The sequence below is a fragment of the Copadichromis virginalis genome, linkage group LG7 (genome assembly GCF_057382275.1).
Source record: "Copadichromis virginalis isolate Kocher_CV1m ecotype Utaka linkage group LG7, C_Virginalis_male_GT1.1, whole genome shotgun sequence".
Taxonomy (NCBI): Eukaryota; Metazoa; Chordata; class Actinopteri; order Cichliformes; family Cichlidae; genus Copadichromis; species Copadichromis virginalis.
Window position 1 is genome coordinate 35124582 of NC_140624.1, and position 24502 is coordinate 35149083.

The 24502-nt window shown below is 39.9% G+C and overlaps 1 protein-coding gene across 1 annotated transcript in view; it reads right to left on the bottom strand.

The window, feature by feature from the left end:
• The window catches only part of npr2 (natriuretic peptide receptor 2), an 89503-nt gene that overhangs the window by 17377 nt on the left and 47624 nt on the right, over positions 1-24502 (bottom strand). The window contains exons 11-15 of the mRNA XM_085463187.1: positions 22682-22786; positions 17858-17929; positions 16964-17123; positions 16714-16869; positions 9990-10158 (exon numbers count right to left, since the gene is read on the bottom strand). Of these exons, the coding sequence (XP_085319313.1) occupies positions 9990-10158; positions 16714-16869; positions 16964-17123; positions 17858-17929; positions 22682-22786 (662 nt within the window). The remainder of the gene's footprint in view (positions 1-9989; positions 10159-16713; positions 16870-16963; positions 17124-17857; positions 17930-22681; positions 22787-24502) is intronic.

Consider the following 24502-nt stretch of genomic DNA (forward strand, 5'->3'; position numbering starts at 1 on the left):
TAGACCTGCGGTGTCTCTTTGAAGAGCCTGTGACATAACCTACGCAAGTGGCTGACGTCGTTGGTGGCGTTTATGATTGTGCTGGTGCATTATGCGTATTGCGTGTGCAATTACCTTGTTGGGTGTGTGGTTTAATGTAGCTACAGCCTAGATCTTCTGCTGAAGAATTAATCCACATTTAATGCGGTGGAGGGGTTTGCATGCTCTGATCTCAGGAGTTACACTATATGGAAAACAGTGTTGGGGGACACTCCTTAATCTTTGTATTTATGAGTTTTTACTCTAGTTGCTGCAGCTGTATCAAATCAAGCTCCTAGCATCGAAGTCTGTCTTTACAAACATGTATGAATGAACTAGTTGTTTCATACAGCTCACTGAGTGTAGTACTATAATAGCACGCCAACTCTGCAAAAAGTCAGCTCTTGGAATTTCTTCCTTCGACGATATCCCACAATCAACTGTGTTTAGCAGCCATAACAACTCAACCACAAAGTCTCAGGGGGGTAAAATCTAGGGTAAGGTCTCAAGGGAATAACCGTTGGGGTGGCAGAGTAAATACAAGTAAACAATTCTCTGCTAAAACAGTGACTGCAGAGATCCAAATCTGTTCTGGCATTAACATCAGCACAAAAAGTGTGAGCCAGGAGCTTCATGGCATGGGTTTCCATGGCAGGCCAGCTCCTTCTGGTAGGGTTTCCAAGGTAATCTGGTCCTAAGTGAGGAGCCAGACCTCTACAATGACTGCAGCATGGAATTCAGAAACCTCGCCTGGATCTGATGAGATACCAGTGCTTCACCCTGGAGTCGGACCTGAGGGGCTGGCCACCTGAACATGTCCCTAGTGCTCTATTTTCTAGACTTTGTTTTTTTTCTTTTGGACTTTTCAATCAGAGGTTAAGCTTACACCACAGTGCAGTGAATACAAGTGGAAAATACAAGAAAATCAAAGCCTATAATGTAAAAATTAATAGAAATAGAGGGCAGAAACATTTTTAGCACTAGCATATAAACATATTACTGGGGTCTTGTTTTACTGAAGGAATTACTGAACTATGTTTAGCAGTTTCACACTGTTTATGCTGAGACTTCACAGATTAAATGGCACTAAATGTAAACAACACAAAAACTATAATTCAGAGGTCTTATTTGGAGTATTTGAGTAGCTCTCCCTCCTCAAACATGACCACCACTGTTAAACAGGTAAGACACAATAAAAGCACTGCAGCAGTCATTATTTTATATGTTATTTTCAGCATACAGCACACATACAGCTGTTGTTCCCTTCTAAAGGTTTAACGGCAGGTCTCCATTTCCTTGTTACCGCTGCAATCATGGCCCTTCACATTTATTTTATAATTATAAAAATCATGTATTGTATAATGTGTGGTTTTTTTTTTTTCTTTTTTTCTCTTGAGATTTTTACATTCATATGCTTACGCACACACACATACACACAAGCATGCTGGTACACGCATTTACTCCGACGGAGCAAGAAGGTGAGTCAGCCACACCACCATGGCGGCTAAAAGCATCAATGTCTGGCATCCTGCCACGTGTCTGCTGGGTCAAGGATCCTACACACACCCACATGTTTAAGTTTAAAGTACAAAACATCAGAGGGAGACATGAAAGACTGATGAGTATCAATGCACTGAATGCAATCACACAGGCCAACCACTGTTTACTGCAGCGCGCATCACAAACATCCATATTTTTCCCACCATTCATCCAAAACTAACAGTAATGCTGGAAGCTGAGAAGAGAAGGGACAATTCAGTTTGGTACAAGGTTTTTAATTTTTTTTAAAAAATGAATATATCAAATGTTTGGCACGAGCAGGGAGCAAAATTAAATTTCACCTTAGTATGAAGACGTCTGTTTCCATCTGCAGTCATTTACATTTGATGGTGTAGTCTTTTCTGGCAAGTCGCGCTCGATCACATGGAAACCCCAAGATCCTGAGTTCTTGTGACATTATCAAGTTTTAGTTCCTGTTTTGATTTTAGTGCTCCCTTCTTAGTTTGGTAGAAGCTTTTCTTTTTGTATCACCTGCACCTTAACTTCCTGCCTTTGTCTTCACAATCATTCCTGGACTCCATCACAGGCCACTTAACTTTTTCTGGCATGCACTAATTCTGAAGCTCCATAAAGTGCCTGTGCCCCATACACCACATGTTTGTCTTTAATCTTTTTTCATTTATTTTTTATTTTATATCATTAGCGGAAACAGAGTTGGTGGAATATCATTACAGCATTAGAAAACTCATTTTCTCTATTTTTTCCTGACCGAGAACCACTGGGTTTGTTTGTTTTATAGGTTTGTAATGGGTTGGTCTTAGTTTCCCTGTGTTTGGGTCCTGATTTCTTTATTTTGAGGCTGGATTATTATGGGCTTGTCTTTGGTACTGATGAGTTTTATTCTTCCTTTGCCTTTGATTTGTGTTTGAATGCTGTCCTTGTTTTCTTTGAAAGCTGATAAGGGTTTTTTGTCACCGCATTAGCTGACTACCAAAATAAAACAAGAACCATCTCCTCTACTTTATACTTTATTTCCTCCCCCACTTCATTGTTTTAACTGTCTACACCTGTGTCTTATTTTGGCCCGGCTGTTTCCACTTGTGTATAAATATTCTATATTTGTGTATATGTATAAATAAGCCTGTAATTTGAGGCTGTCACTATCTCAGATTTTCTCTACATGATTACAATAATTCACTTTAATGATATTATAGGTCCAACGTTTAATACAAGACATCTAATAATGTCTTGTCTCCTATTGAAAATTTTAAAAGCACTATCAGTAAACTGTGTTTGTCTCTAATTTACGGAGAACACGACTTTCAGCTGCTCCGTTATTCACACAGAGTAGTTAGCACGGGTAGCTACACATTTGAGTTTTTATGCCAGATGCCCTTTCTGATTCAACCCCAAAGGGACTTGTGTCATCTCAGGATCGAACCGCTCTATTTTGTAAATGAATGAAACTGACAATAAGAGTTAAGACAGATGTACAGAGTCTCCATCCACATGCAAATGCATTGAAATGTTAAAATGTTTCTCTGATTCTGATTTTGTGTTATTAACAATAGATCTTATTTTTAAATATCAGAGTTATATCGACATTCTTGGAACTGAAATTTCACATTTGTGCAAAGCTTTATGGATGCATTTAAGGCTGTAACTTAGCTTCTTTTTTTTAAACAAAGCCCTCAGTTATTAAGGTATCTGCCATCTGGTAGTCTAGCCTTGATGAGCTCTGCGCAGCAGCTACAGGTGCTCCCTCACAAACTTGCTGGTAATGATAAAACATTTAGCCTGCATCTTTTATACAAAGGATGAGAGATGTGTCTGCTTCCTGCTTGTCATTTTTTGAAATTCCTTTTTCAGACCTCCACCTTTCCTTTGACTGTCCAGTGACGCTGGGGAATTGTCTTCCATTTCATGCAGATAAGCAGTTACATACTACGTGCCTTACTGAGATAGAGAGAGGCAGGCTCCATCTGTGTGCGTCTCTGGAGAGTGTAAGGACGCTGTGGTAAGAGCAGACAGTCTAGTCAAAGAGTCACACCTGATGCATGGATCTGGAGATTTGTCAGCTCGATCCTGCTGCTGAAACTAACACCAGGCCAAAATGTCCCTCGAGACCACCGCAAAATATCCATATCCACTGCCTGTGTCTTCTTCTCTCTGAGTTCCCTCCTTTGAGATTTTCTACACATGACCTCCCCAACTATTTCTATATGATTTTTTGATTAAATATCCTGTTCTTGTTGTAAAAACTAAAATTTTAATAATTTAGAGGTCTGGCATGTTTGATATATAAACGTTTCCCTTTCTTTGTGACCTTTTCAAATATACAGCAAAAACAAATCGCAGCAGAACTGTTCCAGTGTAGCGCCAGCCTTTCAGCAAATACAGTTTCTGGGTGTTACAGAGCCTTAACTGACCATTGCCTACACCTGATTGGATAAAGGGGTGCCTGAGGTTGGCTTGGTGGAGATGCCACTTCTCGCCTTTATTCTCTCTGGGCTCTCTGGGCTGTCATTTTAAGCTGAGATTCTCGAGTGGTTTAAAGTGGAAGCAATGTTTCTAAAAGTCTCGTATCCGTCTCCACTTTATGTTGCAGCTTTTGAGCCGAGTCGTAACCATAAAAGTTCAAAGCGGAAGTAAATGTCACGTCACTTTGCTTCCTGTTTTACTTCTTCTATTCCTGTCATTCAGGAGGAGATTGCAGTGACTCCTCCTTAAGCACTGGTATAAATAGTGAGAGAGCTGTGATGGTGACAGATTCAGTGCATGTGATAACCATAAACAAGGCTTGAAACTTGCCATTCAGCATCTGGCGCAATCGGCTCCAGCATCAGTGTCAGAACCGCCGTATTCCTGAGGTCTGGTTTGTCTGTTTGTGCTCTGTATGTTTACTTTTCGGTCCTTATGCTCCTTGTGGATTCCTTTTGTCTCATGAACTTCCTGGATCTTATGTTTGGTATCACCATGTTTTTTAAATGCACATGGAGATTAAATACAACAAGCATTTCTTTTCTTAAAACAAATGTCAATAGTTGCACAATCTTGGCTCTAGCACATTGTCTCTGAGTGCTTTTTTGTTTGCAAAGAGGCTAAACATTCTTCAGGAAGTAACATTTTGGCTGAAAATGTGTGGCTACATTAGGGTTTGTGTGTGTGTGGGCAGTGTCAACAAAAGACACAGACCTGGTGGGAAACAGCGAGAGACTCGACGTGCACGGTATCGGGAATCAATGAACAGCAGAGTGAAAAGTGGGATAAAACGAACAATTTACTGCTGAACGCCCCTGTTTTTACTACACCCTTCGGCTCTCCCCCTAACACACACACAGACTAAATATACCAGCTCATCCATCACGTCATGTCAACAACATACATTTACCTAATGAAAATAACCAGCAAACAGTGCATTAGCGTACGAGCCTCAGAGGTGAAGGGCGTCATACACGTGAGGAGGGAATTAGCTTTCAGCTGTCAAGCGCATCACTGAGTGCTTCTATGGCTATCAGTCATACAGACCCGTCTACTCCAGGCCACTTCAAATGGAAAGCTATACATCACCGGGCCCATCCTGTGCTGAATTACACTGCTAACGGAGGAAAGGTCAAACTGAGAGGAAAAACACACAACAGCCATACAGAAGTTTGTGGAATCAGACCCTAAACAGCTGTTTTTAGAGCATACAGATTCCATACTCATTCCATAATCCACGCTTATTTATGGCTCTATATTTTTATTCTTCGACTCCTTATTTATCTTATGCTGGGCAGTAGTGCAGCTAATGTCATCTTTAAATCAACTTTCTTCTAATTGGATGCCCCTCATTAACAGCATGTAGGTGGAGCTTCTGTGATTGCAGAGTACCTGGGAGGACCTTTGAAGGATACCACGTCTTTCTGACATCACACAAAGCCAGAAATAGAAAAACCTGTTTGAAATTATCTTAAAATTCGGCAAAGTGAGCAAGACTGCAGTGATATCTAATCGAGAACTGTTCCACATATTTCCACTGAAGAAATAGAGAGGTGAAACTGTTGAGCTTGTAAGACAATTAGGTCCCAATTTTGTCCGTTTTGGAAAATTAACTGCCATACCTTTGTGTTTTCTCCAAGTTTTCCTCTGCCAGCAGTTACTGATGTTGAAGAAAAACCCAGACAAAGGAAAGGAGAGCTTAAGGATTTTTCTTTTCCATAAAGAGAATTCAACTGCACGCCCACTGCATGCTGCGACTGACGCCCTCTGTTAAAGCGAATGAAAGGCTGTGAAAATTATTACTTTGGCTATTGATTACAGGGCAGCAGTCCCCCTATCGAGCAGTAAACCTTCCCACCTTCACTCAATATCACAAAGTGAATTAAAGAAAGTAAAAACGATAACCGTAAAGTCTATGTTAAGTACACATCTGTCAAAGGGGTAGCCACAGGTGAAAATCAGCACTCGCCTGTAAATCAGTTTCTTTCCTGCTGCACGGAGCGACGCTAGCTACCACACACCATGAGCTGCAGAAAGCAACGAGCTGCCTCTCAGAGCAATGAACCATGACCTGTGCTTTGATCTTTATGCCACAAGTTACAGGACGGGAAGATCGAGTGCAGTTGGCAGGCAAAACATTACAACCCCCTGACAGCTCTGCAGTCATGCAGGAGCTGTGTTTAATCTGCTGAATCCTGATTTTTTTACTCCTTTAACACAGCACACTTTCTTACTGTATGAAATATTATCCTCACAGTGTTGCTTTGTTCACATTTTTTGACTTAGTGAAATATTAATATGCCCAGCAGCCTGTTAGGCCTAAGTTGACACTAACATCTGTAACTTTATTTTTTTATACCAGCCATTCCTATATCTTTTTATTTTTAATTCTATAATTCAACTGAAATATCGTGTTAAGCTTGTTTCTGTTAACCATTTGCCACACACAGAAAGAGTTGGAAAACACTATAACCAAGTTAAAAAAAATTGAATAACAAATCGGGGGGAAATTATGAATGACTAGTTTTCCCTGATTAGCTGCACTCATGTCCACTAATTAAGGCAGGCTACATCATTCATCAGTGTGAACAAGCTTACATTTGATTCAGTGAATTCTTGAAGGTAAACGGTGTGTTTAAAAACTCCCAAATCCCAAATATTGGTTTTCTATCTACAGTGTTTTATGGTTTCATGTAATTAAACAAGCCACATTTTCATTAGAGTACCGTGTGTTTGGTGGTGTCACCTCACAGCAAGGACCCAAAGTGTGCCAGGAAAAAAATCTTTAAACAATTACACCACAACCAGCCCCCTTTCCAGTTCTTAGCTGACAGGAGTGACACTCAGTGTGGTCTTCTGCTGCTACATTCTGTGTTCATAGATGCTCTTCTGCAAACTTTGGTAGCAACAAGCGGTTATTTGAGATACTGTTGCAGATGGCAATTGACCTCTGACCTCAACAAGGCAGTTTCGCCCTGAGAAATGGTGCTTTTTTCTTTTCTCATTCCTGTGCTTTAATGGCTTGCACAGTCACAAGATCTTAATCCAACAGTGCACCTTTGGGATGTGGTGAAACAGGAGATGTTGAATCTATTGCCATAGAGCAGGGTGTCAAACTCCAGACCTCAAGGGCCGGTGTCCTGCAGGTTTTAGATCTCACCCTGGGTCAACACACCTGAATCAAAGGATTAGTTCATTACCAGGCCTCTGAAGAACTTCCAAACATGTTGAGGAGGTAATTTATCCATTTAAATCAGCTGTGTTGGATCAAGGACACATCTAAAACCTGCAGGACACCGGCCCTCGAGGAGTTGGAGTCACCTGTGCCATAGAGAATTAAGGTAGTTCTGAATGCCAAAGAGGGTCATTTCACACCATTTAAAATTCCCAAAGGTTTCCAAAAAACACCAAATAAGGTGCAAAACTGTTAGAAAATATGTTTAAATCTGCTGGCTTTTAAATTTAGGTGAATGGGCCCAATATTTGCTTCCGCTTTCCCAAAGTTAAAATAAATTGTCAGGGTTCCTGGGTCGTTGACCCAGTGATTTCAGTTTGTTCATGTTCAGTTTGGTTCGCCACATTAATGTTCTCACTTCCTGTTTTTTCCCGTGTCAGCTTGTCTCCCGTGTCATTAGTCAGATTATGTTCAGCCCTGTACTCACCTGTTTCCAATCATTGTCATCATCCACCTGTGTATTTAAGTTCCTCGGTTTCACCAGTTCTCTGTCGTGTCATTGATGTTAATGATGTATGTCTGATGTCGTCTGTATGTCCAGTCAGTCAGTCAGTCCTTAGTTCATTCATTCAGTCAGCCAGCCATTTCCTCCCTCTGTACTGTTTGCTCACTCCTTCGGCAATAAACATCCACCTTCACCTACCTGCCTGTGAGTCCAGCGTTTGGGTCCTCCTCCTCTCATCCACGACACTACCCTTGACATAAATCTACTTCTTTCTCATGTTTCTCCTTTTTATCTCTGTGCTCATTTTAAGCAACAACAGGTGTTGGCTCCTTTTCATTCATTCATATATCGAGAATAAATGGACACACTCAGTCACTCAAATACTAAAAAAAATAACTCATGATGAATTCAGTGCAATTAGGGAGCGATTACGAACAGTTAGTGGGTCGTTCAGTCACTGCCAGACAAATCTGATCAAATCACTCCCACACAATCCAGACGAGGCTCATTTGTCACTTATATTGTTGCTTTTTTGCAGCTTCTTTGGTCAAATATGCAGATTTTCATCCTAGACGTATTGCACTTGGCTGAAACCACCTCAGTGCAAGCTGGCCGTGATGGATTGATGACATCGGATGAATCAGAATCAGAATACTTTATTGATCCCTGGGGGATGTGCTTTAGTGTCACTTCACTTGATATAATCTCACAGAGCTGCCCTGCTCAGGAGAAAACATACGCTTCCTGCTTCGATATGAAACTCAGACCCCAAATAAGCACGAGAATGATTCATTGGAATATCGAAAACAATACTAGAAACATGGATTCACTCCCTCCCCCTTTCTTACACAAACACACACTCTCACTGATACATAAGCACTTCCTGTCGAGTGCAGTGTGTCATGAATTACAAACAGCTTTTTATCTGAAATTGTCTCAGCTGTTTCCAGAACATGACTCTTTGTCCTGTTTGCCTTTTTGAATCTCTTAAACCTATCAGTTCTCCTGGCAGGGACTCTCAGCACGAAGCTCACTTGTTGGGCTTGGCAGGGAAGACGCTGATAGCCAGGGAAGACACGACCAGCGTCACATTCAATTGTCCAATTATACTGACTCCGATAAACAGGACTGACGTGTAGAAAAGGTTGAATTTGTGAAGAGGGCTTCCAGCTCCTACTGTTTCGGTGTAATTTTATTATGCTGTGAAAGGTCAGTTTTCCCAATTACTGAAAAATATTTTCTCATTTTCCCCTTGTAGTATGAAGCAATGCAGACAGCTTTGGCTTTGTTCACTCAAATATCTGACTTTTGAGTTTTTCTGCACTGGGGATGAACTGACCCTGCAAGCATTGTTTTCTATGCTGTATCTGGTCAGACATTAATATCCTTGAAAATGAAAACAGCTAAAAAGACTTAAATTCACATTTATCCACAGTTTTACAGTCTGATTGAAATAGGTTTTTTAATTATTATTATTGTGTTTTTGTTATTCTGCATGTCATAGTTCTGGAGTTGTTGAAAAAAGAAAATTAATTAAAATTCAGAGAAAAAGTTTTGAATTTTCTAGACTAAAATAAAAAAAAATGTACAAGAAAAACAATGACCAAAAACTTTATGAAATTTTTTTTTGCAAAAATTTGACAGTTTTTGTTTTCAGAAACTTACAGAAGCATACATTTGACTATTTTTTCTTCATAATTTCGAGGGGTTTTTTCTTGTTAATTCGCCCTTCTCGCTGTAATTCTGCTATTTTTCCCTCATAAATTAACCATTTTATTTGCTGTAAATTTGCCTTTTTTTTCTTTTTAACTTTTTTCTTGGAAATGTATTTTTTTTCTCCATTCTTTTCTCATAAATTTGGTATTTTATTGCTTGTACATTAGTGATTTTTACTTGTTAATTAGACGATTTTTCTCATGTTTTATTTTAATTTTTTGTTTGTCTTCTTTTCCTGTGTCTTGTTTTGCCTTATTTTTTATTCCGTTCTGTCCTGTTGGCTTTACCTGTTTTTGTTTTTTTTCTTCTACCTGTGTCTCGTCCTCAGTCACTCCTGTGTGCACTCCTGTGTGCACTCTGTGCTTCACTCTTCAGTTCCTCATACTTCTTATCCCCCTGGTTTTGGATCCTTGTTTAGTTTTTCTACCCTGTGCCTTTGTGTCCTAACTCCTGCCACATTACATTTGGCTTAAAAGAAAAAGGTTAGTAGACATCTAGATCATACTTAGCTGCTTCAAATATGCAAAGGCATGTATCTGCAATTGAGCTGGCTGTGAAATAGGTGTGAACAGACTGCCATAGGGTGGGACTCACTTGTTGAGTTTTGCCATGTAGATCTTGATGTGGCTGAAGTCCGGCCTCTCTGCAGGGTCCTCGGCCCAGCAGCCCTCCATCAGGATGGTCAGCTCCTCTGAATGGTATCTATTGTCTGTGGTTGGCCGAAAGTATGGCTTCTGACCGTTCCTCACCTTCTGAACAATTTCTGGAGACGAGAAGACAAAGTGTGAAACTCAGCAGGTTATTATAATAGTCAGGACACAATTGAACAGCTGAAAACCAACAGAGACAGATACAGTGACAAATATTTGCCTCCTGATTTTATAGTTTTTTGCATATTAGTCACATTCACATGATCATCAATTAACTGTGATTAACCACATTTTTTAGAGAGCTGAGTTCAATTTCAGCCACACCCGCTGAATCAAGAAATCAGTTGAATAGAACCTGACTGACAAAGTGAAGTAGAGTAAAAGATCTCAAAAAGCAACACATCATCCCACAATCCAAGAAAACAGATGAGATGAGAAACAAAATGACATCTATCAGTCTGGACAGGGTTACAAAGCAGTTTCTTTGGGAACAGTGGTGAACTTTCCCAAGAGAAGCCTACTAAAATTACTACAGGATTACTACAAGAGGCCACTGATGACTCATCCAGTAGGTCACTAAAGAACCCAGAACAACAGCGAAAGAACTGCAGACCTCACTTGCCTCAGTTAAGGTCTGAGTTCATTATTCAACGATAAAAAAGTAACTGGGCAAAAGTCACATCCATGGGAGATGCAGAAACTAACACAGCATTTCATACAAAGAACATCATACCAAGTGTCAGACATGACTGTGGTGGTGTGACGGTCTGGGGCTGCTTTGTTGCTTCAGGATGACTTGCTGTAATTGATGGAACCATGAAATCTGCTCTCTACCACAGAATCCTGAAGATGAATGTCCAGCCATTAGTTCATGCCCTGCACTGATGGCCAGAGACAGAAGCACTTCGGATATGCAGCAGGACAATGATCTGAAACGCAGCTGCAAATCCACTGCTGAATGGCTCAAAAAGAAATAAAGGTTTCGGAGTGGCCTAATCAAAGTCTGGACTTAAATCAGATTGAGATGCTTTGGCATGACTTTAAACAAGGTAGATAACCTCCAAGTGTGGCCGAATAAAAACAATTCTGCAAAGAAGAGAGGGACGAAATTCCTCCACAGGAATTTGAAAGACTGACTGTCAGTTATCACAAACGGTTGACTGGAGTTCTTGCTGCAAGTGGTGGACCAACCAGTTGTCAGTTAAGTGGAAAAATGTTTCCCTTGTTAAAGAAAATCATCTTTTAAAAACTGCATTTTGTATTTACTCAGGTTATCTTTGTCTAATTTTGTTTGTTTTATCTTAAACATTTAAATGTAAGAAACATACAAATATTACTGGTGGCTCCCAGTGCTACCCCTCAGCCTCCTGGTAGACACACCAATAGTCTCAATTTCAAAATCTTACATTGCCTTGTTGTCAAGTTATCACATTCACAAGATTTTCAGAAAATGTACTTACTTGAGGTCAAAGTCACTGAGATTCAAACTCATCGAAGTAGCTACACCTATGGTGTCAGTTTGAAGCTCCTATGTCACCTCATTCTTGACTTATCGCATACATAAACGTATGCCTTCATGTCGCCCACCCAGTGGGGTGGCAACATTACCCAAGAAACTAAGAAATCAGGAACGAGGCAAACACTTTTTCATAGCACTGTACACCATCTCAACAAGGAGCATAAAGTGCAGCATTTTTTGGCAGCAAGTGAAATTTAATAAGCTTTCCTCAAGGTCTTATTACAATATCAGCAGAAAAATCCCTGAGTCCAAATTTGGTAATCGGTATTAAATGTTTTTATAAGTTGTAAGATCTAAGTCATCATCAATAATGAGAAGTAGACTCTTCTGAGAAACGTGGGTTGTCATCATCTGTTCTCTGAGACATAACTGGTGTGTTGGATATTGTTATCTTTGGGCAGACCCAGGATATTTCTTCCTCTTTCCAGTTTCTCTGAAGTATTTCTCAAATTTATCTTACTTCCTAATCTTGTGAAAGTCTATAGGTCATCTCAGAAATGTGTTATTAATGCTTACAACAACAAGTGATGTGATGTCACTTTGAGGACATCAGTTAGCAATGATAGGATACACTCAAATGATTAAATGATTGAGAAGGAATTCATGACAAAAAAGACATTACTTCATTTCACTGCTGCTCACCCAGGAGGGTCCTCTCATGTTCTTTTAATAAAATAATTGGTCACACTGCCAGTCTGGTAACTGGGGACTGTGTGGACCCCAACACTGTGCTCTTTATTTATTAATGAAATTAATAAATAAAGCAGCTAGATCTTTGGAAACAACGCTCAGCTTTGGTCGCAGTGCAAAGAAACATCATTTATCAAAACAGCGCACTGTCCAAAAAATAATTTATTACTTTGTAAAAGCTAAACTAAACTGCCTCGCTAGCTTCACACCACAAAAACACCCTGACTGATGACTTTGTGTTCAAAGGTGTATATTTCATAGTGTTGGTAATATTTTTTCCGCCACATGTGAACTCTACTTAAAGCTCAATGCACTGTATATTGATAACAGTTTTCTACAGTTTTAACTGAACTTGACTCTCATAATGTTTAAAATTTATCCGGAGGAGAAAATGAGAAGGACTCATTTTCCTCCTTTCCAGTTCTAGAATTTTCATTCTTGGACCCTGCTAGAGTAGCTTCACATCATTCAAACTTTATTTATGTTTACGCTGGGTCAGAGTGCACGCCCTTAGCTGCTTTCCCTTTAAGCCATCCTTTGTCTCTGATTGGCTGCCCCTCACAAACATCAGGTTTGAACACCTTTGCTGAGGATGGCTTCACTACTCACAATATCCTCTCCCTATGACATGATACAGAGCCATAAGTAGGGAAAAGAGTGTTAGAAAGCGAATGCTTGGAGGTTAAAGTCTTTTGGCTCACAGGGATATGAAAAAGTTCTGAAAACAGGAGTAAAGGTAAGGCTTTAAAAACTTTGTTCATGTTCAATATGAGCTTTCACTATTGTGGCAAATGGAAAATATTCCCATGAAGACAGGATGCTATACTCAGTGAGCTAAAACAGAGTACATTTCTATTAATATTTTTAGTACACCGCTTCTTTTATTGTGTTATCCTTATGCTAATGTGCTATTTCTGTTGTATAGCATTAATTTATTCAGCAGTGCTGGTTGACTCTTTATAGTTGCTGATATTCTTTCCCTCTTTTATTCATAAATCATGTCATTATAAAAGTCTGTAAGAGACATCCTTCCCCAAACGATTCTTCCACATCCGCTCTTTTCTGTTAGTATTATCATCACGAAAGAGCCATAAGAGTAATTTGAAGACTCCACTGTTATTTTAAAACCACAAAATCACAATTTCACAACTGGCTCCAACACATCTGAACACTAGAGAGCAGGTGCTGGCTTTCACTGCTCACAGCCTGTTACAGATGAGCGTGAGCCACTTGTACGATCAGTGTAGAGCGTGACTGTGAATAAAAGGTTAATGAAAGCCATCGCACAGATGAAGCACTCCAGGAGGGTTTCACGCATCCACTTTGGATGCGCAAAAGTTGATCTGGAGTAGCTCTAGAAGTTGTTCCTGATGTCACTAATGCAGAAGCAGCGGAGGTGCAGGCAAAAGAGGGAAACCAGGGAAACTGGTCAAACCACAATATGCAGTATGTGTGCAGGAAAAGCCAAAGGGTCACGTGTGAGTAGTTCACTTCAAACCATAATAATGAAGATTTAAGATCAGTCTGAAATGGTGTCATCTAAATATATAATTTTCTGCCTGTCTTGGAGCTCAGCCTTCCAATCAAGCACACAAATATATAATTTTCACACAAGTGTATGAAAGTTTTCACACGGTCAGTAGTCTGAGTTTTTTTCCTTTTTTTCTTTTACTTTGCTGCTGCTAAAAAGTAGGGTCACCTTTTTTCTAAAAAAATATGTGTTTTCCTCCATCCTGATTGGAGTAGCATTAAGTCATGTGACACAAGTTTAGGATTTTATTGAGACCTATGGCGGAAACAAGTTACCCGCAAAGTTTACAGAGACATACTTAAAGAGGAGACATCTTCATCACTCATCAAATCTATCTTAGAATTATGTGACATGAAGGTTGTGTCCACACTGGAAGCGAGTCACTCGTCACGCATCGCTTTGAAGCTGATGGCCTTTCGCTTGAGGACAATCCAGGTTCTGGTTGCCTAGGTAACCCTCTAATGTATTTACTACCAGGCCGAATGTCAATCATGGGCATTCATGACTCACCGGTCATTCAGTCTCACCCACTTCACATTGACAGCAATTATTTTCCTTGTAGTCGCTCAAAATCATCAAATATTATTTCACCTTCTTTGGCCTCGTGTCTCTGCAATTCACTTCCAGTGTTTACGCAGCTTAATGTTTGGGAAAACAGTGGTTGGTGACCACAGCATGACCAAAAAGCAAAGCAGCTGTGGAACTCTCTACCCCCGGACATAAGAAACATTGGTTCTCTCCCCCAGTTTAAATCCCAACTCAAAACCCAATGCTGCATATTCATTGTGAACCTATTGTTTGTTTATTTATTTTCTGATTTTTTGTTTTTATTGTTCTTCATTTTGTCATTTTTCTATAATATGTTTTATTCTATTGTTAAGTGTCCTTGGGTGTCTTGAAAAGCGCTTTTAAATAAAATTTATTATTATTATTATTATTGTTATCATTACAAAGTTGTTGCAGGCTTACAACTGAACTGCAAAATTACATAGAGTTTTGGCAACCTTGCATTTAAGTAAACAGAACACAACCAGTTGAGTTGAGTCCCTTGCTGCAAAGAGTCACCTCGCAGACGAGTTGCACTCATTCAGATTGATTGCAACATGTTGAGAGCAATGCAGTCAGTCCAACCAAAATGCAATTGTTTAGCCTCGCCTCAAATCAGGTAACCTGTCCAATCAATTTCCAATCACGAGTGGTCTCCCTTGCACGCTCAGACTGTCTGGTGGCTCAGTGCCTTGTCCAAGGATACTTGGGAAATTGTTTTCCACCAACCTTCCAATTGGTGGATGACCAAAGAGATCACCATCCTATTTCTTTTGCTTTGGTGTGACTGAACAATTATAATGACAGCTGCTCCTAAAGAGCCAATCAGCAGTCGAAACAAGGAACACATAAGCAAATCACAACCATTTAATGGGTGTGATGGAAGACAACTGTACCATTTCACAAAGCCTTGTTTTCTGTAAAATTAATGTTGTCTTGTTTTCAAGTGCACATTAATGAAGCTGTGATAGAAGTAAAAGGAAGAAGTGTTTCCACCCTTATGTTGAGACAAAGTCACCAGATTTTTTAAACTGATTTAAGTGGTGATTTTACACATGGGGGGCGATCGTGGCTCAAGAGTTGGGAGTTCGCCTTGTAATCGGAAGGTTGCCAGTTCGAGCCCCGGCTTGGACAGTCTCGGTCGTTGTGTCCTTGGGCAAGACACTTCACCCGTTGCCTACTGATGGTGGTCAGAGGGCCCGGTGGCGCCAGTGTCCGGCAGCCTCGCCTCTGTCAGTACGCCCCAGGGTGGCTGTGGCTACAATGTAGCTTGCCATCACCAGTGTGTGAATGTGTGTGTGTGTGAATGGGTGGATGACTGGATATGTAAAGCGCTTTAGGGTCCTTAGGGACTAGTAAAGCGCTATATAAATACAGGCCATTTACCATTTACCATGCAGTTCGAAATGATTGAAGTAACCCACTGGTCCATCGGTGATAGTGAAAAGTTGCATGGAATTATATTTTAAGCATCATAGGCTTTGACTGTTTTGTTATTTTCCACTTCTATCCTTATCACTAAGCTGTGATGTTTTACATCGTGGCTAAGAAATCTAAAAAGTGATTCAGAGACATTCTGAATACAGCAGACATTCAGACCACTGACAAACAGGGATGTTTTAGGGATCTTTGGACACTGTTTGCGACCCAGTTAACCAAATTCTCTCTCTCTGGTCTCGGTGTTGATGATGGCAGCTTTCAGAAGCAGGTGCTTCTAAACCAGCCAAGTCTGGCACAAAGATCTGTTAGAACCGTGACGCTAAAACACCTTTTGGCTGAAAAAACACCGACAATGATAATTAACGATATTAGAGCACAATATCTGCGCTGCGATAATTAATATTGAACAGATGGGCTTTTGGATGTAGCACTGTGTTTCTTCATACATTTTACTGTTTATTATGCTTTATTTGTTTATACTTGTGGCTCTGGTTATCTGTTAGTGGTGCTACCCTGTAAGGGTTGGGCATATTATTTTAATAATGACACAATAATAAAGTAAACTCTGAAAATCAAGCCGTTGCATACTGTTGACTTAAGGAAGATGTATCACAGCTAAAGCTGCTTCGAGACATAACACACATGACCGTTGCCTTCAGTTTCCACTTCTGCACGATCTCTGGATCACATCTTCATTTACAGTCGACTATTTTTTTCATATCTTGGACTGATTTAACATCACATTGTGGGGTTTTTTCTGCCTTGACATCTGGTCAGCACATGTTCTTTGTGTACATGGCTGCACGAAAGGGTGCTCTGACCTTTCAAAGACATTGAGCTGAATTAAACTACAAGAACAAATGTTTTAGTTTACTGGACATTTGTTTCTGCAGGGGTCAGCTGACATGTTTAAGGCCCATTAAAAAAAACTGTTGTGTTTACCTTTGGGGCTGAGGTCCATGCCCTCCACATAGAAAGGTCCATTCCTCAGAGCTATTTCCTGCAGTATTATGCCAAAACTGTACACATCACCCTTCTGAGTCCCCTGAGGAGGATGGCGGTCGTATATGAGCAGCTCAGGAGCCGTCCAGAGCTTCTCTAGATAACAACAGAACAACCCAAACTTTTAGCAGAAAGTTGATGTTCTTCTTCTTAACAATGTGACTGGATAATCATTGATGCATTAACTTACTTGCATAGAGTGAGTGCGAGTCGTCATTTTCACTGGACGTGCGGAAGCTGACCAAGCCGAAATCTGTTATTTTCAAAACGAATCGACTGTCCACTACGCAATTAGATGACTTCAGATTTCCATGGCAGCCAAAGTAGCTGTTGTGCAGATAGTTCATACCCTGGTGCAGAGAAGTGCAAGTAAAGCATTACAGGGTGTTTTCTGTCTGTTTCTGCTACTTTCCCCATGTTTACAGTAAATCTTATGTTCAGACATGTGGAAATAATATGATCTGACAGACAATCATATGCTGAGGAGAACATTTCTCAAGGACAGGTGCTTTCGTGGGGGTTATTTCTGTGAAATTACTGTTAAACAGAAAGACACAGTGGATACTGAAGTACTCATGTTCAATACTTTGTGGAAACGGTGAGTCAATCATGCCTCAGAGCTTCACCAGCGCCTCTTCTCCTGCAAAACGATGCTATCTGCGTGGAGCAATTTAGCCGAAGGGCTTCGTCATGCAAGTCGTTCGGTATCGCTCTGACAAAAAGCCTCTTTGTTGGGACAGATTAAAAAGGAGTCCTCTAAATCATGTCCATGATTAGTTTTGATTAAGCTGGAAGGAAAACTTCTGCAGAGTTTCTCTCCTGCTTTACATTATAGGATGGAAATATTTACTCCAGTTTCGTGCACTGTGCCAAAAATACATTTTTCTGCACATTTCTCTCTCCCTCTCTCCGTCTAGACTCTGAGAAACTGCCCATGAGAAACCATGGTAACCCAGACATTTTCTGTGTGCATCTCCAAAGTGCACAAAGCCTCTTTTTTCAACACTAAGAAAAAGGGACAATCTTTCAAAAACATGTGACTTTTTAAATCAATGCCTGTTGACCCAGTCTGACAGCGACGTACCTTCACGATGTCATTGATCAGAGAGTAGCGGAACATCCAGTCCAGGTTGATGCTCTCATTCTCTAAAATGTCCTTAAAATAAAGAAAGAATAAAAAGGAAGAACAACTCAAAAACCTTTGCAGACATAAGAAATGCCTTATATATAATCTTCTGTCTGTCTTGAGGTGAGAACCTACCAATCAAGCATGCAAATCTATAATTTTCAGACAAAAGTACAAAATGCTCCACAAAGACATTTCTTTTTCTATCATTGTTGCTAAAGTATGTCTGGAAACACTCATGTGTTTGTCATTGTTGTTATTAATTAATCTGTGCCTAAATTAGATTACAGGTAAACCAAAGCTAGTCCAAGTTAGAGTTATGGTTCTAGACTTTTAGGATTTTTTGAGCTTTTTAAATCTGGTTTTGATTTTATTATTGTTTTAGTGACTATTATGATATTGCTGAGTTTTTAGCTCCTGTTTTAATTCACCGTATAGTATTCCTGTGTCTCTGTATCATGTTAAGTGCGAGTTTTCCTGCCTTAGTAGGTGTGTTCTGGTTGGTTAGTTGTCTGATTGTTTTCACCTGTGATTACATGCATCTGTGTCTTATCCCTAATCACGCCCCAGTGTGTGTGTGTGTGTGTGTGTGTGTGTGTGTGTGTGTGTGTGTGTGTGTGTGTGTGTGTATATATACACATATATATGTCCTGATTAATCCTTAATCTGTGTACGCTTCATCTTTAAAGCATAAAGCCAATAAAAGTTCCAATAAAACAGACCCTGAATGCACCAAAAGTAAAATTCAAAAATAATTATATATTTATAAAATAAAAAATTGATATTTTTATTCATTCATTGCAGTGTTTGCTTTTTGATTAATCCATTTTATTTTCATTTTGAATTTCTCATGTTTATTTTTAACTGTACAGGGCATGTTTATTTCATGTTTTTTTTTCTTTTTTGAATAAAAAGACACATCAACATTTACGTGTCACCCTTTAGCTTTACTTTAAGAGTGTAAACTGTGAATTAAAAAAAAAAAGTATTCATCCCTATTCTCATTTATGAGAGATTAATTTATTTATCTACTTTTCATTTGCATTTTACCCAAACCCATCTATCTGTTAATTATTTTTTATTTTTAATTATTTACTTTAATCATCTTATTTTATTCATTATTTTTTTACTGTTTTGTATTTATCTGTATTAATTACCCTAATTTTCTACATATTGTCTACTTATTTGTCACATTTATTTATTGCTACATTTTTTATGTATTTATTATATGTAATGGTTCCATAGCACAGTGGTTCACACAATCACATGGTAAGCCAAAGGTCTTGGTTTCTTTGTCTCACCCCCCCCCCCCCCCCCCCCCCAAACCAGTTGCACCAGATGGCAACCCCTCCCCAAGCCTGGTTCTGTTTCTTCCTCTTAAAAGGGAGTTTTTCCTTCCCACTGTCACCAAAAAACTTAATCATAGGAAAATGTCTGATTGTTGGGGTTTTCTCTGCTTTCTCTGTATCACTGCAGGGTCTTTACCTTGCAACATAAAGTGCCTTGAGTTAACTGGGATTTGGCGTTATATTAATAAAACTGAATTCAACTGAACTGGTTCAATTCCAGACAAAGAGTCCAATCCCTCTGGGGTTGGATCAGGAAGGGCATCCGGTGTGAAACTCTGCCAAAATTCAAAACATGTGGAGCTACTCTGTGTCAGCGCCTTGTGACAAAGTAGCAGCCGAAAGTAGCATTTCATTATTTATCGCATTTAGTTATTATTGCTATGACTTCATGGAACACTAATTTCTTTTTTCTTGTTTTTTACTGATATTTACTGAAATCTGGTTGTCCATAATCAGCAGCCAAGATGCTCTTAAAGTTTATTTAAAGACTAAATGCAGAAACAATTCCAGAGCTGACAGTTTGTCTTCCCTGGCCTCTGTTTCAGCATCCAGCAGTATCACATCAGTCACAGATATCTGCCTTTTACGCAGACGACTTTCTTTAAAGTGTGACTGATAAAAGTCATTTCCCAGCTCGTCTGTTTTAAGGAAGCTTCTGGCGTGCCAGCATCTCGGGCCAAGATCAAGTTTGTTTAAAGCGTCATGTATTCCTTACTGGAACAAAAAAAGACAAATCGCAAATATTGAAGGACAAAAGAATGTGTGGACTTTTAATGGTTAGCTTGATAAGTATTGTAATCTAACAGTACTTCAACACAAAAATCCACCAGCTGGCTTTTGTTAGATTTGTTGTTTGAGTCCTTATTGTCTGTCTGTCTGTTGTCATGTGAAAAAAACAAAAATAAAAAATCTCAGAAGGTTTTCATCTTTGTGGCGATCAACTTTTAGAAAACACTTTTAGGTCCTGGTCGTCTGTTCAGTTATTTTTATCTTTGCTTGTTAAATTGTATGGGATGAATTGTTTAGTCTGTAAAATATCAGCTGACAGCTTTCAGTGCTCCTTGGCACATGATTATCCAGGTCTCTTGAACCCTACTGCAGGGATGAACATCACTATTCCAGAAGACATTTCCTTCTTTGGTGTCTTCGTGATAGTGGTGGAAAGCTCTGTGTAACACATGAGGGCCCGCTGGGTTTGCGTCTGCAAACGCAGATTGTCTATAAACTGCAGTCTAGACACACGAGCCACACGCTAAATACAGCTTCTGTCTATCTGTCAGTGCAATCTGGCAACACAACCTGATTCAAAGGGTGTGTGGAGCAGACCTCTGCACACACACACCAGATATTTGCTGTCTCAGCTGTTGTTTGTCCATTTCACCTTCTGACCATTTTACTAAAGCTGTAAAAACACAAATGACACATGTTTTTCAAGTGTAGGCTGTGAGTTAGGGCTATTATTATCACAAAAAAGCAGAGTTATTACAGTTTTGTAATTAGCTGGTAATTAGTTTTGTATTTTTTTTTATCTCATTTTGACTTTTTGTTTTTAATTCAGTTTAGTTCCAATTAATTTCATGAGTGAGTTTCATGTTTCAGTTTAGTTTTTATTAGTTTTAGTATTAGGTTTAGTGTTTTTGAATTATTCTAGTATGGGCGGGATATGTTAGAGGCAAGATTTACGAAAAATCAGTACAGGTATTACAATAAAGAGCTTTTTGAAAGCAGTTGACTTACAGTGTTGTGGACATCCAAATTCACAATAACAATGCCTCATCAATTAAAAATTTACCAAACAAACAAATACAAAAATGATGATACTTTGTGTTTATATTTTATTTAAATTAGCTTTCAAAGTTCACAAAATTTCACAATTTTCAAAAGACTATTTTTAGTTTAGCCTTATACAGATGTGCCAAATGTTTAGTGCAGAAAAATTCAAAATGCTGCATTTAGATTACTGAAATATACATTATGAAAATTATGTTAATTAGGCAAATCGAGTACACAAATAAATTACACTGTCTTTTGATTCTAGGGATTTGCGTACTAGGACGCAAGACAACCTTAAATGAACAACAACACAGAACTAAGCTGCTTTCATAGGAATTAAGAGGATAAGATGCAGCCAGATGCTTTTAATCAAATGTATGTGATTAACTGATCATCAGCATCTGTAAAAAAGCAGACTGGTCTTCGTGATAGTGGTGGAAAGCTCTGTGTAACACATGAGGGCCTGGTCTGGAGCATTCAGGTGTGTGCTAACACACCAAGAGAGGAAAGACAGCAGCAGCTTTAGAGAAGCAGTTGCTGCTGCCCATCATTCTACGAAGGGTTATAAGGCGATTTCCAAACAATTTGAAGTCCATCATACTACAGTAGGAAAGATTATTCACAAGTGGAAAATATTCAAGACAGCTGCCAGTCTTCCCGGGAATGGACATCCCAGCAAATTCAACCCAAGGACAGACCGTGCAGTGTCCAGAGAAACTGCAAAGAGTGAAATCTAGAGGCCTCAGTATGTTAAATGTTAACGTTCATGACAGTACAGTTAAAAAAAGACTAAATAAGCATGACTTGTTTGGAAGGGTTTCCAGGAGAAAGCCCCTTTGCTCTAAAGAGAACATGGCACAGTTTAGGCTTGCAAAGGTGCATCTGAACAAACTACAAGACTTCTTGAACAATGAATGTTGGACAGATAAGCGGTGATGATTTGGGCTTGTCTTGCAGCCATGAACTCTGAATAGTAAAGTCTAAGGAGCTTGGAAAGAAAAGCGTCTGGACTTCTTTAAGTTGCTTGAAGACATTTCACCTCTCATCTGAGAAGTTTCTTCAGTTCTAGGGTCAAATGGTGGAGATTCCCAGATTTAAACCCTGTGGGAGTATCCCACTGAGAGGGACAAAAGGACCCCTGATGATCCTCTACCTAATCACATGAGCCAAGGTGTGAAAACGGGTGTAGGTCACAATCAGCCAAGGTTTCGGGTGAAACCTAGCCCCAGTGATATCCTGAGGTCAGATGGCCCAGGATGTGAGCAGGCGTTAAGGCGTCTGGGAAGGGATCTCAAAACTGGATTATAGATGGCTGACAGTTGGTGTCATAAGCCACCTGTTCAAAGATGGTCGCTCACAGTGGACATAAATGGCCTCTTTTACTCCTCTTTTGAACCATCTGTCTACTTTGTCCAACATGTGAACAGATTACTTCAAGTTACTGGTGGTAGAGGTGGTTCCACAAGCTAATGAATCGTAAAGTCTACTGATGATTTTTTTTGTATACTTATCTTCATTTTGGCTTCGTTTTTGTGAAATAAATAATAACAGTGTAATATGCCATGTGTTGTTCATCTGAGGTTGTAATTATTATGTAATTTGAAGGTTAAAATAGCCTGTTGTGACCCTCTTCAGCTTTAGAGGGGTTGAAAATGGTTACCTGCAGGCTCCCTCGGGGACAGTACTCCGTTACGATGCAGACGTTAGGAGGGTCGATGCAGGCCCCGATGAAGCGAGTCAGATGGTTGAACTGAACGTCTCTCATCTGAAAATAACCACACACAAACACACAGCAACTGTGAGTGCAACTCTTTCCAACATCACATTCCCGAACCCCATGGAAACAGAGGACGGAGGAGGGAGGACTGACGGCTCGTTTATGTACAAAGTTTTGAGAATAACGCTGCCAGCAGTTCATCAAAATAATCTATTTGCAGTGGGCTAGCTGGCACCGTGTCTTTTCCTACGTGTTGAGACGCATTCCTGCTCGGGGCACCCAGGTGAAACATGTGCGTGTGCATAAATTGCCCTTGGAGGTTATGAATGAGCCAGTGTGCTCAGGGCGATGAAAAAAATAACATAAGGTTGAGGTGTTGAGAGGACGTACGAGCAGGAATATCACACTGGAACAGGCTGAATGTGTAAAACTGCTTTACATGGAAAATAATCACTCACTGGTTTTAACGACACAAAGCGTCTTCCAAAGCATGAATCACTCTGTATGTTCGAAAAAGGAATGAAAACAGAAACCTTTGGTGGCGATTAAGCGGGAACGTTTCATTTTATGAGAATGTGCGAAGTAGAAATAAAAAGGAAGAAGAAAACAGTAATTTTCTTTTCTAGAAACACAAACGGCTACTAGTGCTAACAAAGACAGCGTATCTTTCTGCAGCTGGTGCAAAACTTTGAAAATTCATCCTCAGTGAGTGACAGAAGCTCTCACACCAAAACCAGGGTGTTAGTTGCTCATGTTTCACGGCTCGGGGGATGTTAGGCTACCCTTTGGCCTATATAATTTCCCCCGCTGCACACAAGCGAGGGGGGAGGAGAGAGCACTGGAAGACAAGTGGTTAAGTTTCCACTGGCAGGCCTGTCTCTTCCCCCCATCTGGTCGGCTTTTATACGAGCTGAGGTTTGACAGTCGATCAGGCCCCCGGGGCGTCTGAGAAGCTGCCAGCTCAGACAGAAGCCTCACTCCCCCATGTGCCTGCCGACTGACCGAGAGGCCTCAGAGGCGTCAAGGAAGCCTGAACTCTCCTCTCCTCTGAAGGACAGCAACAGAAAAAAGGCCCAAAAGCACCAAAAGAATCCGAGCTGGAGAAAAGAGAAAAAATGGCCACAAGTTTTCTCCACAACTTTTCATTACCACTGGTGCAATTTCCGAGTTACGGGTTTCCCTTTGCCACACAGTGTTTCCATCACCAAACCACATAAATTGCAAGATTTTCTGTTTTCCCCCCTTCAGCCAGCTTCCTTATCACTCACTCGTAAACATCACCCAGCCGAGGAGACCTTTTCCATCAGCAGCTGCACTCAAATACATGTTTAAAGGATCTGAACCCTTTGCCGTAACATCCTGCAGTGGGTCTTTGTAAACACTAACACAAACCTATCTTTCACAAGATAAGCTACAGAGCCAGAGAAAAATACCCAAAACTAACATGCTGAAATTGTTCCACTTTAAAAAAAAAACTCCTTTCATAAAGCAGGTGGAGATTATGAAGGTCTTTCATCTAAACAGTTGCTTCATTTTGGTGAGCAAATAAATTACCTGTTGAATACAACTAGTTGAGATGAAGGGTATTTTTTCTGTCCTCCAAGGTCTCACTCAGTGTAAAGCTCTTTTCAAACAGATGCAACTGGAAGCACTCAGAGATGCATTTTACCTCAAAATACAACTTTGCTTTCCCCTTTTAAAGAAAGAAGACAAACTCAAGAGTGACGAGAATCTGTTTCACTCGCAGACTGTGTATAAAGGATC